The sequence below is a fragment of the Mytilus edulis genome, chromosome 3 (assembly GCF_963676685.1).
Source record: "Mytilus edulis chromosome 3, xbMytEdul2.2, whole genome shotgun sequence".
Classification (NCBI taxonomy): domain Eukaryota; kingdom Metazoa; phylum Mollusca; class Bivalvia; order Mytilida; family Mytilidae; genus Mytilus; species Mytilus edulis.
The window spans coordinates 25,736,673-25,752,212 of NC_092346.1; the positions used below are offsets into that span (position 1 = coordinate 25,736,673).

General features: G+C 32.5%; 1 protein-coding gene and 1 pseudogene across 1 annotated transcript; one reads left to right on the forward strand and one right to left on the reverse strand.

The window, feature by feature from the left end:
* Window positions 1-3,271: 3,271 nt before the first annotated feature.
* LOC139516071 (uncharacterized) lies at window positions 3,272-5,813 on the forward strand (annotated as a pseudogene).
* A 6,371-nt stretch (window positions 5,814-12,184) lies between these two features.
* On the reverse strand, window positions 12,185-13,993 carry LOC139516072 (uncharacterized). The gene is made up of 2 exons (XM_071305890.1): window positions 13,417-13,993; window positions 12,185-12,860 (listed from the first exon to the last, which is right to left on the reverse strand). Exons 1-2 carry the CDS (start codon window positions 13,965-13,967, stop codon window positions 12,398-12,400), a joined length of 1,014 nt encoding a protein of 337 aa, XP_071161991.1. The 5' UTR covers window positions 13,968-13,993; the 3' UTR covers window positions 12,185-12,397.
* Window positions 13,994-15,540: the final 1,547 nt, after the last annotated feature.

Here is a 15,540-nt window from a genome sequence, read left to right on the forward strand (position 1 = left end):
TTAGTGTGTTTTAATTTTATTTGTCTTTTGTTGAAGTATTGCTATTTTGGGAATCTGCTGTGTTTTGTTTATGCTTTTTAATGTTACTGCTGGATTGTCTTTCCAAAATGCACTGTTTCTTTTATAATGCTTTTGAGTTATAGATTTTTGATGGTGATGTTTTGTAGCTTTTTTTTTACTTTACTTTTTTCTCTCCACTTGTCTTCGTTCTATTAAGTCTCTTTTAGTCCTCTGGGGCTCGGCATTTATGCATCACGCTATTGAATATTTTGACTTTGAAAAGGCCTCGTCAGTTTAATCATGAGATGCGAAGTTTACGCAGGAGTTTTTGTTTTACATTGTTGTGTTCATTTTTGGTAAATTGTATTTTTATCTTACCAAATTTGTATAAATCGAGAAAGTGTATATCACATACGGTAAACAATTTTTTGTTTGCATCTTTTTCAAACTTTCAATTAGCTACAGCAACGTTTTTGTTTGCGTTTTTGTAAAGAATATTTATATGGTTTTTTTTTATGTTTAAGTCAGTTATGTGTTTATCTGTGCAGAATTTGTTGCTGGGTACAATTCTTGTCACATTAACCTGTTTGCTCACATAATTTCGTCGACATAACAAAACTATAAACCTCTGTCATATAATTGGGAGATGTAGATATCTATAAAATCAGGTTTAATACATCATTTTCGTCTGAAAAATGCGAAATGTAACGTTTGATTTTCACTTCTTCGGTTGTTAGAAATCGTATGATTTTGTTAGTTTTAATGGACTTAGAGTTAATCATTGTTGTTCTGTTTCGCTTCTGCATATCCTTCAAACTTATCAAACGGGTAATTATATAATAGACAATAACAATCAAAACCAAGGAGTAAACAAAGACTCACAAAGCCAAAGGACATTTACATCAACAGTTATAAATAATAATTAAGAAACAACACGAACTCCACTAAAAACCGGGAGTGAAATCAGGTGCCCCGGAAGGGTAAGCATTTCCTGCACCGTATACGGCACCCGTCGTGTTATTTCTTTGTTCAGTTCGGTAATGATGGAAGGTTATCATAGACAGGAATGCATTTTTCACAATATTAAAGCAAATTAAAATGCTTGTATAATTGTGACAAAAGTGTGTTATCCTTCGTTGACTTTATAAATCTATTATATTTGAGTAGACATTAAATTCACGAACTGAATCATTGTCGCAAGTTTGAAATATAATGCACTGGCTATGGTCTCGTTAATGTATAGTGAATGACTTCACTACTGTAAGTAGTATTGCTTTTTTAATTCTGTTCTTGTTTTCGTAAACATGTTTGTCCATGATTACGCTAACAATGACGAATAGTATAATTTATCCAAATCTACATGTATTTAAACAACGTAAATACATGTATACAGGAACACAACCATGTACACATCATACCAACGCAATATTATAATAATGGTTAGTAAACGTCATATCAATATTCAAACAGGTGCTTGTAGCATGCCAGTTGTATTAAGAAGAACAAACTTTTCTTTGTAAATCTGGTTAATGTCTGTATTCGGTCAATTTGGACATTATTTTTTATTGTGAATAATTAGTACAAATTAAAAAAAATCTTGTATAAACATTAGCAAGTATATGTATTGCTGTGTTCATTCTCGTTTTATAATCATGATTATTTTATTTTTTTAAATGTACCAAGCCTTGAAGGAGTTCCTTTTTTTAGATACATATTTAAATGTTAGAAAACAATAATTACATTAGATGTATGTTTCATTACAATACGTTATTCTGATTGGCTAATTAAGCAGTTGTATCACTCAATAAAACTTCTCATTCATGATGACACGAGGTCCCACAATAAAGTGCACAGGTAAATGAAATAAAAACTTGATAAAAGGCGTGTTTTCATGATCCTATAGGTAAAAATGTAATTATAAGTATTGAATGCTTTTTTTTGTAATTTTATAGGGTTGTAAAAGCGTTGACCGTGCGCACATTTTAAGTATGAAGCGCTTCCGCGCTTCATACAAAATGTACTTCGGTCAACGCTTTTACACCCCAATAAATTTACAAAAAAGAGCATTCAATTCTTAAATGAATTATGAATTTTAGGCAATATGTTATTCAAAAGTGAACATCATATAATATTTTGCAATTACTTGAAATGTAAAATTCAAGTACTGTTTGAAGATGGATTCAGTCAGCATTTCTGTACTGACATGAGTAATCATTGATTTGGTCATATTTATAAATTGACTGATTACAAAACGTTTGAATTTTTGAAATACTAAGACTTTTCTACCTCAGGAATAGATTACCTTAGCCGTATTTGACATAATGTTTTGGAATTTGGGGTAATCAATGCTCTCCACCTATGTACTTCTTTGGCTTTATAACTATTTTGATATGAGCGTCACTGATGAGTCATATGTAGACGAAAAGCGCTTCTGACGTATTAAATTATTAGCCTGGTACCTTTGATAACTATTTACACCACTAGGTCAATGCCGCCGCTGGTGGACGTTTTGTCCCCGAGGGCATCACCAGCCTTTGATAACTAATTATTCCTTTTCAAAGCATGTTTTACCTTTTTGTTCACTATTACCAAAATATGACTATGGGATCCCAAAGTAATAAATTTATAACGTATTTAACCATATTTATTTTGAAAAGCATTGTGGATTATTTCTTTCAGACGATTTTTCAATTGAACATGGCGAATAGTGAAAAACAGGGTTGACATAAGTTTTGATAGAACTAATTTTAGAAAGAGATCAGGATTTTAAATTATCCAGAAGTCTTTAGAATTATTTTTAGAATCCACTACACGGGAAAACAGTTTCCCAGGATTTATTCATGGTTTAACTAACCGTTTTTTGATGTATTAAATGAAGGAACAACACCAATTACTCTGACCGCCAGTCTCCATGTTATCCCTAAACATAAACAAACAAAAATGATTAAAAACATGAGAGTTTCCTGTGTGAATGTGTATTTATTAGATATGTGTACATGTAAAGTATAAATTTTAATTGCGTAAATCTTCAATTGATTAACGTAGTGACGATTTCTGAAAGAAATTTGTCAAGGTAAAATGTGTAAAACATGAACGTGATCATTTGTTGTTGTGAAAAACCCTAACAGTCCTACAGAAATAGTATTACTGGAACATCATTGTTTGTAAATGCCATTTGTTAAAGGAGTTTTTGTCTAAGGATGGATATCAACCGATCCCTTGTCAGGATAGTTTCAATAATTGCGTCTTGAAAAGACTATCAAAAACTATATATAAGCTTTTCCCATGTATTTATTGTCACATGTTAATGTAGGAATATAACTTATAAACGTTTTACCACAAACATTGATTTACATTACTATAATGAATACAAGTAGTCTTGCAGTAAAAACAACAACTTATGAAAACATACAGATAAAGGATGGTTATGATCTACCTGTATATGGAATCGCCGAAGGTACCTTCTATACACTTCATGTGCCAGCAATGGCATGTATTTGTATAAGCTTTATATGCGCAATGTCAGTTATTTTATATTCATTCTATCGGCAAAATTACTCAAAATTTTTCGATTGGTCGAAAAGTGAAAGATTTGTAGTGTATATGGCTCTTTGTGATGCTCTTTTTAATGTGTCGCATTTTAGTGACCATCTTCATATTGTTGTAACAAAGTCGTTTCCAACACCAAAAGGACTATGTGCTTTTTATGGATTTATGCTTGCTGAATTCATATCAGCTCAAAATTTGATGGTGAATATCGTTGCTATCAATGTGTTTGTCTTAATCTATTTTCGAAAACAGATGTTTTTTGGCAGATGGGATTATCGGCTGTTGGTTTATATTTTTGGTGTTCCTGCAATAGGTTGCATCATTGCTGGAGCTTTGGATCAGTTTGGTCCAAATGGAGCATTGTAAGTAAATAACATTATACATTGATTAGAGAACTTAATTTAAGTTGAATTTTTTGACAAAGTTATTGAAAATTAAGTAAATAATCATTTCAATCCGGTTGACTTTTTCCTAAAATTGAAAATTCGTGTCAATAAAACACCTATATCAAAGCAAATCATTACCAATGATTGAATTTCAAGTTTTTAATCGAGTGTTTGATTGATTGAATATATTATTATTTTTTCTACTTTTTTAGTTGACGATTTCAAATATTGGAAAAAAAGGCAAATTATGAATTTTAAAAATACAAACTCAATTCTTGCCATTAAAGTATGTGCATGTACACCTCTGAGGAGCCGCACTTTTCTAGAATTAAACTTTGTCATACATTTACCTGATTTTTGGTTTATATTACTGTAAAAAATTAATGGGCGAAGAAAATATCGATGTTACACTTTTTTTTGGTACGGCCCTCCGATATCTTCCGCCCCTCTTTTCTAACATTACTTCAAAACTTTCCATAATGTACGTTTGCCAAAGTCAATTACTTTTTTTTGGCTGCTGTAGCAGTTTTATGTTAAGGATGTTTGCTCCTCCATTTTTTGATTTTTTGCCAGATTTTCGGAATCCTCTGGTTTTATCCATGTATTGTCATTAAAAAAATTTGCCCACTAACCCGTACTTTTCTTTTCATTATTTTATTACATAAAGTTTAAGAAGACATTTTTCAAAATTTATAAAATTCTTGTTATTTTTTCATAGTTTTTAAAACAAATAAGGTGCCAATGTTAAATATATGAAAATTCTAGAGAGAATGATTTCCCGCCAAATTTTCAATGGCTTATATCTCGAGAATGAGCACACGGACCCTCCATTTTTTTCTACTTTTTGAGTTTCTTTATTAATATACTATCAATTCATAATAGTCTTTTAAAAAGCTTGTTATTTTTTAACAGAGTAGCGAACATCCTTAACGTCGACTATATTGCTGACACACACAGTGGATGAATATTTTCGTTAATAAAAAAAGTCAGATTTAATATTTCCATACATCCCTTTTTCGGTTATACATAAAAGGCAGCTTAAAGTATTTTCATGAAATAAAATATATAAATCCGATGATTTATACAACGTCAGCAATGAACACTATCATCCGTCCATAAGCTAGTCCTTACTGTTAAGTGTTAGTTTAGATAAAAATAAGTTTCATGAATTATCAATTATACATAACATAGATGTACATGTTATCTTTTTACATACTTGTCAAATTGAAATAAAATTACTTTCGTTTCTTTTTCAGCTGCACTTTTGATGCTATAAAAGGGAAAACTACATACATATTCTTCACAACGGTACCGCTTCTATTAATCTTAGTTATAAATATCGGTTTGTACACTTTAAGCTGGGGACGAATTTATCAAGAGACGCGTGAAATTAAATATTCTCTCGGGAAATCATCACGAGCATTACAAGCATAACACAAGGCTGCAAAGACTATGTCTCTTTTTGTAACAGCTTTCTTTATACAATGGTGGGCTTTGGCTGTATTTGGGGTATGCCAGTTGAGCGGAAATGTTCCGCCACTGTTACTCAATTTGGTGACAACTTTTTCAAATATTGGAGGTCTGCTGAATGGAATTGTTTTCGTATTTATTGTTAAAAGAAAAAGCGAGAAAGCCAGTGATAATGGTTCGCACAAATCAGGATCTGGAGGAACTGGTAGTACCCCGATCCAATTAATAAGTCATCCAACACGTGCATCAAATGCGATACATAATAGTGAAGTCTGAGGAAAAATGAAAAGATCAAAGTTTTGATCTAAATACTTCTGATTAAATTCATGTTCTTTAATTATCAACAAACTCAAAGATGCTTTATGGTAAAATATATAAATGTAATGATAAATAAACTCATCATAGATACCATGATTTAATTCTATATTTACGAAAGACATGCGTTTCGTCTATAATGATATAAATGATGATAATAAGCATGTCAACACCGATACGCTCGGGGACCCTTTAACAGGGGTTTGAGTCCGTATATTTGTCCCACATTAACAGACACTGTTGTGGGTTCTACTTATATGCCCACATTAGACGATTAAGCGAATGCCATTTGTAATCATAGTCGAGCTGATTTCTTGTTCATTTTAGAATTTCGAAAGACTTATCATTGTTGGGTTCGTTTGGCTAGCGGGTGGTTTTGATTTGCTTTGTATTCAATTTAGATTCCATAAGGTATTTAGGTAATTAAAATTTCAAAAATTGTCCTCTCCACCGCCCCCTATAATGATAAACTAGGGCTGAATGTCCTGTTACTATTAATCCATGCATACATATAATCATGATAAAATGAAAAAAATCCATACTATGTACTCGAATGACAAGATTATTTTGATTTTGAACATGCCAGTATAATTATAAAGAAATCGTACATTGAATCGAAGTACATACAAAGCCAACAGACTTACATCTCACGTTCTTCTAATTCATGTTTCAGTGCTATAAGTGGATCACAAACTATTATCTTCTTCCTTTGAAAGCAGAAACAATTGGTTGTTGCTTGAAGTCTTTATTCTTACGTTATCTGTCCGGTGTAGACTGTTGTTTCCCTCTTGTTGTTTTTTGTTGCCTTTTGTTAATGTGCTGTCTAATAAATTTCTTCGGCTTGAGGTTTTTTATTGTTCAGCTGTCTTTTTATACCTTTTCATAGAAGTGTTTAAAAGAGACACATATTCAAAATCGTTTGTACAGCAGATAAGACCAGCCATATGCATACCTTTAATTAAAAGTTATTGGTATATAGATATAAAGTAAAAACAAATTAGAAAGTAAATTATTGAAGGTCAAGTACGGCATCAATATGGAGCCTTGGCTCACACAGAACAACAAGCTTCAAAGGGTCCCAAATATTACCAGTGTAAAAGTCAATCAAACAGGAAAACGAAGGGTTAATAATTGAAATGGTTTAACTCTATCACAAGACACATCGATAAAAACAAGTAAACCAACACTGAACGAATAAATTGCATCTTTAACACAATGTAAATACTTATTAAAGGTGATCTATATATAAAAAGGTAAGATGAAACATAACACAAGATAAGTAAACATTGAATAACAAAAAATGCATTTAAAATACATAAATTTAATTGCCATAAGAGAAGTTTATTCCAAATATCACAATTTGTAGCACTTGTAGGGGTAAATTCAGTAAATAATATACGTCATCAGGGACCGCCCATTTAGGGGAGAGCTTTCAGTATAGAATTGAAGACCTGTGCTGCAATGATTGGTAGATAAAGTTTTCAATAATATTTTTTTCATTAGATGGATCAAATCTGAGGTTAAAAAAAATAATTAAATAATGCTGAATGCATTTATTTTTTTTAAAACAGGATTGAAAAGTGATGGGGTCATTGTAGGAATTAAGTGCGAAACTACAGTGTTTGTAAACAAAGCCATGTGGAAGGCCCGAAAATGCCGCATGACCCTATGTTTTGATGGTTGCAAAAAATGGGGCTATATTTGTACTTTAATGAATGAAATATGAAAGCTTCTAATTTGTAAAGGTAAAAAAATTATGAATTTAATTGAACATGTAGGTTTACATTGAAGTTAATGGGAGATTTTTTACTGAATTTATCCCTATAGAGAGAATTTGCATCCTGTCACTGTACTTTTTCAAGGACACCTGAGAACCCTAAAGTTCTTTTCTTGTAAATATTAATGCAATGGAAGCCTTTTGGAATCAAATAGCACTATCTTTAATGCAAAAGTCTATTTTTAATTGCGGTCGGCATGGGTGTACTGAGTGGACTGGTGGTAGAGAGCATGGGGTCTATGGGAAGAAGTCAGTTGTGTGGCCTGATGGAAAGAAAAAAATAGAAAGGGTTCACAGGCTCTCCTACATGCATGCACATCATATTTTGAGGGATGAAATGCCAAATAAAAATTCACAGGGGGAGCGGTTAGATGTCCCGCACATATGCCATAACCCCATCTGTCTTAAGCCGGAACATTTAATTCTTGAGCCACACTCTCTCAATATGGATAGAATGGGGTGTAGAATGAGAAATTTATGTACAAAGGATCACCATCCACATTGTTTATTATAGATGAAGGTGAATATTATTTATTTGAAAGCCTAGTAGACTTGCGGAGTCTGCCATATGAGTGGTCTTTTGGGTACATAGGACTGTTTTTAGTGACCGGTAAAAGTTTATTTTTCGTATAATCTTTTTCCTCCTGATGCCGTGCATGTATATCATACAGAGCATGCTTTCTTGCATTTCTGTGATTGATACTGTTTTCTGAGTATTTACAATTTCTCATTTGATCACTATGGTCCTCTAATTTTTTTAGAGATTTTGCCACTTTTGTACCTGGTTGTATTGCACTTCCAGCAGCCTCACACAAGATGACGATAGAATTGCCTGTACCATGATTGACTTTGTGACATGCCGTATGTACCCGGCCGGTAAAGTTTCTAGCATAGGTAACATTAACTGGTACAGTGCAACGAATGGATCGATTTTGGGCTTCAACTTTTTGTGTATTTGCACTTTTAGCTGTTTTAGCAAGCATGCCTGGACCCAGACGGTAATTGACACATTGGAGCAGAATATTTTCACTGTTTTCATTTAGCTCAATTTCAATAGTATGCCTCTTTAAATATGCACTTTTGTCAATCCATGATTGAGATTTTCTACATATAGAACAAACAAATGAATATAGGGAACAATCTGTGTGATCTCCACAGTAACAGCCCACTATGGCATCTGAAACATATGAAAGTTTGGATTTCATTACATCAGGGGATTTGTGATATCTAATATTAGCCTGTACGAATTCTGCCTGACAGCGAGCTGCCATGTCAGAAGCAAACAAACTTTGTAGTCGGGTTCTTTGTACCTTTAACCGAGCTGGCATGATGTCACAAACTGTGGATAAATTATTTACAAATTTTCTATGGTTAGATGCTACATGTCTAGTGTCAAGAAAATAGATGGGGGTTGTTGATGTTAGTCCCTCCTGATATAAACACTCTGCCGCCCTGTACGCACTGCTGTCTGGGTCAGTTGCAACTTCATTTATTTCTAATCCATCCTCTTTTAGCTCCTCAAAACACCCTCTTGCCCACCGCTCTTCATTTCCTATACTGTCTTGCATGTTGATATTTGCCGTGCACGGACCAGCATGTTCGCCTACATTTGTACTAACTGTATGCTTTCTCTTGGAACAAAGTTTAGACTTTGGTAATGAATTTATAATGCTATGTTTATAAGTTTCATTTTCAGCAACTGTATACGCGCACTGGGTTGCTGGTTGAAAAGGGGTCTTCCCAATTCCAGAATAAATAGCATTATTGTATACACAGTCAGATTGAATGTTAACAACATCAGGATTTTCCCCCCGTATCTTTTTTATCCTTTTAATTTTCTCCCTTTGTCGTTGTAAATCTCTCATGTTTTCTTCTTCTGTCTTTTCAGATATTGCATTAGCAGTGTGTTGCATACTAGATACAGATGGAGGAGGAATATTTGACGCCATACAGATTTTACGGTAACTTGCTGTACTAATTGGAGTATGGTGTAGACCAACTTGTAATCCAAGATTTATTTTTGCTGCGCGTCGTCCCCTTTTTACACTGGCACCTCTTCGTACAAGTTAAACATTTTTGATTTGTATGCGCATCGTGTACATTTTGCACACTCTCTCCAAGCTGATCCCCACTTCTCTTCCATTGACAAGTCCCATTCTAGGTTGCCATTACAGTGTGGGGATAGATTCTGATGTTCCCTGAATACCTCATTCCACATTTCTGTGTTTTTGCTTATTGTTACTGTTCTGTTGGTGTATTTTTCAGATCTGGAGGTAAAAAATTAATGAAAGACATTAATTAACTCCCTATCTTGCATCACTGTGTAGCAAATGTAGCTTATTTGTCTTTTTTATATTATGTAGTATCAAGATTTAAATTAGAATTATCTCCCTTTGAGCCAGTATTTTTCAGAGCAGTGTTATTAAGGCTGTGATGCAGATAATGTTGTAAATAAGCACTTATCAAGTATTTTTACATTCGAATAATTATTTGGTATGTAGAAATAATATATTTATTTCATTATTAAATGCGTTTCTTCAATTCAAAAATATTCTGTATAACTTTTCAGTATTACATACCCTGCATCTATAAACTGTTGATAAAATGTTTGTTTCTCTTATGTGATGTTTGAAATTTTCTAGTAAATACTGTAAATAGTTGCTTTATCAATTGTAATGCAATATATGATCTTACCCAGTCTTATTTTCATTTTCTGCACATTTTTGTACTTCAGTCTTGGATGCCTGTTTTGGACGCAGAAGCCGCCCTGATGTTGGGTGCATAGGAATTTCAGCATAGTGTTTGATATTAACAGATTTTGTCACAAGATCAAAGTCATCCTTGGATAGTCTTTCAAATTTAATCACAGGGAATACAGGTATTTTAGAATTTTTCAATTTAAGTCCTCTGTTATGTGGAATATTTCCCTTCTTAAATCTGTGTTTTTTTAAGTGTACAGCATAACGTCCCATTTTTAGTTAAAATGTTTATGAAATAATTATTCTTGTAACAATATTTGTCACTCTCTGGTTTCATTTAACAAAAGTAAGAAGAAGGAAAGTGCAGAAACAGGACAAATTTTATTGCTAAGATATAATTTTTATGGTTGACAGTTGAAGAAAAGTCTGTTTTTTCTCTGACTCTACCAGTATGATAAGACATTCTCATCTTTGATAGAGAATGACCCTATAGCTTATCTGTGTGCACTTTAAATGATCTATACAAGATATGAAAACACAGATTTAGTGTAGGGAAATATTAATATTGATTTTTTTTTGTATGACACTCATTTACAAGACTTGGAAACAACTTTTTGTGGTATTTTCATGGTATACTCATTAAAACTTCCATATATGGAGATATTAATCTCAGAATATAATATGACTGATGTTTCTAAGATTAACTGGTACTATTTGTTCAACAAACACAAAAAACAGTTCATATTTATTAAAGAATATATTTTACATCATTTTTTATACAACATTCAATTTACAACTTTTTGTACAAAATATACATTGGCCGCAATATGGGCTATAGTACACATTTTCCTTAAACTTTGACAATTTAGCCACTACAGATCTTGTTTTGAATCTGGAACTTTAGAATAGGCTAAATTACATAATTAATATAAAAAAAAGTATGATTTGAGGAAGAATTGTCTCTTATAGGGGTAAATTCAGTAAATAATATACGTCATCAGGGACCTCCCATTTAGCTTTCAGTATAGAATTGAAGACCTGTGCTGCAATGATTGGTAGATAAAGTTTTCAATAATATTTTTTTCATTAGATGGATCAAATCTGAGGTTAAAAAAAAATTAAATAATGCTGAATGCATTTATTTTTTTAAAAACAGGATTGAAAAGTGATGGGGTCATTGTAGGAATTAAGTGCGAAACTACAGTGTTTGTAAACAAAGCCATGTGGAAGGCCCGAAAATGCCGCATGACCCTATGTTTTGATGGTTGCAAAAAATGGGGCTATATTTGTACTTTAATGAATGAAATATGAAAGCTTCTAATTTGTAAAGGTAAAAAAAATATGAATTTAATTGAACATGTAGGTTTACATTGAAGTTAATGGGAGATTTTTTACTGAATTTACCCCCTGTATGATGAGTGGTGCATGTAAAACAATGATATTTATGAAGTTAGTATGACTCGCAATGAGACAATTGTCAAATAAGATCTGGGACTTAGATGCAAAAAGTTACTGGACGGTATGAATCAAAAGAGGGACGAAAGATACCAAAAGGGACAGTCAAACTCACAAATCTAAAAAAAACCGACAACGCCATGGCTAAAAATGAAAACGACAAACAGAAAAACAATAGCACACATGACACAACATAGAAAACTAAATAATAAACAACACGAACCCCACCAAAAACTAGGGGTGATCTCAGGTGCTCCGGAAGGGTAAGCAGATCCTGCTCCACATGTGGCACCCGTCGTGTTGCTTATATGATTACAAATCCGGTAAATAGTCTAATTCGGTAGGTCACATTCATGAAAGGGAAGGGGATTGTCGTTACGACGTAAGGAACATATCCAATGTCATTTGTGAAACGGTTATTCCATAACGGTCAACCAACTCGTGATGGCGTCCGTAAAATTTACGAAGGGATGATTTCAACTTCACCTTTTGGAACTCTTGGTTTAATAGCTTCCAATAGCTATATCGACGCGTGCATACATAAAAGGCGTTATTTGTCGATTAACTTAGAATTTATGAGATTTCGTTTTCTTTCACAACATATAATACACTGGTTTTTTTTGTTTTTTTTTTTATAAAAATGATATAGTAAGTTGGTTCCCTGAATCAATGACTGTTATGAAATGTATGATACAACTAAAATATGATAATTCAAGCATGAATTTGTTCTTTAAAGATGAGACTGGTTACACTTGATTACTTAATTGTTGCGTTATGACTGCCTGCTGTTTTGCCAATTCTTTGATGTCCGGCTTTTTTTTAATAGAGTCAAGATCAACTCGTTTCCTTCTCACAATGATAATGAATACTATTCCATTAAGTATGCCACCAATATTTGAAAAAGTTGTAACGAAATTGAACAAAAGTTGAGGGACATCCGTAACCCATTGCCAAATGCCATACATCGCCATTGCCCACCATTGTACAAGGAATGCAGTAACGAATAGCGACATGGTCTTGGCAGCTCTATGCGATGCTTCCAAAGATTTGTACGATTTGCCAAGAGTTTTTTTAATCGCTTGTGATTCTTTATAGATACGTACTAAGCTCATGACGTAAAGAATTATATTACTTATCAAAATAAAACAAAGTAATATTGTTGTAAAGATGAAGTTGGCTATTTGTCCAGTTACACCATCAAAGTAGCAACTGAAATTTGAATACGTTAAAATTATTAAAAAATATGCCGCAGTAGTAATTTTGTTTTAATCTGTCAACTAATTCGTGATGCCACCGTTAAACATATGTAATGTCAATTTAAGTTGTTCCTATTCATAACTGTATTAGAATTAGAATTTTTGTACAAGAACACTGCGTGAATTAAAGTCTGTGTAATGTGAACATGTTCGAGAGTAACACATTTATTGAGATATGTAAGCGTCCAACGATGGAGCAGAAAGTATCTTATTGTTGAGAAATGATCTTTGTCCGGTTCGATTTAGGAGTTTATCATAAGCACTATTTAAGTCAGGGGTCTGTAGCAATGTAATGTTTCCGCCCATATCAAACAGTTTCTTTCTAGTGAAAAATAACATTACTTTATTTCGGTAGGGTACCTATTAAATTTTTCATTTTTATATGTTCTCGTCCTGAATATTTTTGAAACATTTTGCACTTGGAAGATAAGCGAACAGCAAATATTGCACAAATTAAGTTTTTAGAGGAATCAATTACTTTTACCCTGATACTTTATATGTATACTTACAAGCTTCCATTTGGACCGAGCTGTCCTAAAGCAGCAACCACTGTCAGTCCGAATGCAGGCAGTAAGAAAATGACACAAAGAAGTCGGTAATCTCTAAACCCAAAGTTTATTTTTTTCCGAAAAAAAATCAATACAAAAACATTAATGGCAACGTTACTGACCAATAAGTTCTGAGCTGTAATGAACTCCGCCAATAAAAATCCATAGAAAGCACACAACACTTTTGGTGTTGGTAGACTCTTTGTAAGAACGATATGTAAATGGTCAGCAAAATGAGAAATATTAAAAAGACCATCGCATATTGCCATATAAACAGCGAATCTTTCACATCTTGTCCACTCAAAGAAGGTAGATATGTGCTGATGATAAAATGAGTAGCTAATGACCGATACAGCGCTGATCAAACTTAAAAATATGCAAACTAGTGCTGGCACGTGAATGTTATAAAACGAACCATTAGCTAGTCCATATACAGGTAAATCATAACCATCATTCAATTCCTTTGAAGTTGAAATTACACAATTTGCCACGCTACAAGAAATGTTCGTCATATTTGTTCCTTTTTAAATTTCAAACATTGATTTCGTTATCAGGAACAATCTTTATCAGTCCATATATTCAAATATAAATATATATTTTTGTATAATTTATGACACTCTCGGTATAATTCAGGTAGGATTAAGTACTTCCTTGTTTGTATATCTGTTATCTGTTATGGGATTGTTCTGTCGTTCGGTATCACGTTATATGATATTGTCGTTTTGACTTCAATCTCACTGTTGTAAGTTCCGTTCTTGTTAAAAAAAAGAGTAAATAATTCAATAGCCGTATGTAGTTATATGATCGGAATGACATTTCAAAATCGTCATCTCGTAAATCTAATATGGTTAAAGTTCTTAATTCCCAAGCCGAATTATATGACTTTGGACAAATCAAAAAGCTAAATATGTCTGTAGTGACAGATCCACAAAGCATTTTTCCATCTGTCTAAATGCTAATCGCTCATTTTGATTTTGCTATACCCTCTAAATTCAATTGTGTTTTTTACTTGATAATACAGGCGCGTATCTCTGCATTGTTTTCTTCTTTTTAGAATTCATAATTCAGTTTATTCACATTGAATATGGTGCAACCTCCCGTTTGATCAATACAGTGTATGTAAGGAAATGCCATCTAAAAGACCACTTTCATGTACATCTTCTAAAATGGATATTTCTTTTCCTGAAATGAATATTACTTTGATTTAGACATTTGAAATAATTTTACCTGACGTTTGAATATAGGACTTTTCAACACGTTATATGATTTAATTTTTTACATCATAATTACTTTCGAAGCATACACATTTTTTCTGGTCATTATAGTATATTCAGTCAGTAACTCACTTTTAAATATGATTTAAAAAAAGTGATTTAATTTTGGTATGATATTGTAAAATATTGCGCCTAAAGTAAAAATAAATCAATTCAGAACTGAAACATCGAAGACATAATTAACACTGATTATGTAAATATGGTCTTCTTAAAGATGTCATTTCAACACTATTTTCATATAAAACTCTTAACCTGTAAAAGTAAAACAAAATAAGATGATAGCAGCTATAATTAGGCTTTTGTAATAAAATCAGTAGTTTAGAATTATCTTTAACACAATGTATCCGTACGAAGCTCTTGAAAAAATGCACTTCTTTTTTGTGTAATTCCATTCTAGCTAAAGACTATATTCCTCATACTGTTTCAGCAATTGTATATTGGTCATATCCTTTTTCATGTCTTCATCACTAGTTACGTACATACGTGTATTGCAAGCTTATTGCAAAAAGTATAATCACAATAATACTGAACTCCAAGGAAACTTCAAAACGGAAAGTTCCTAATCAAATGGCAAAATTAAATGATAAACTGGTAAGTGAAAAAATGTTCATAAAAGAAATACATTCAATTTGCTCTCACCGTGTTGATGAAATGATTGAAACAAAAATAAATGTTATTAATCCTTTTAATTATACAACTGATTTAATAATCTCAAATTAATTAGTGTTATTTAAACCAATTGATTATTTATACGGCAGATGCCCCATCATCTGGTCTTTGATGGATATTTGTCTCTGAAGCAATGATACTC

Bases quoted from the DNA above. Each gene is read 5' to 3' on its own strand.
- LOC139516072 (XM_071305890.1), bottom strand. From the start codon at position 13,967: ATGACGAACATTTCTTGTAGCGTGGCAAATTGTGTAATTTCAACTTCA. The intron at 12,861-13,416 runs GTAAGTATACAT...TTCAAATTTCAG, and splicing joins CTCGGTCCAAATGGAAGCTT to TTGCTACTTTGATGGTGTAA.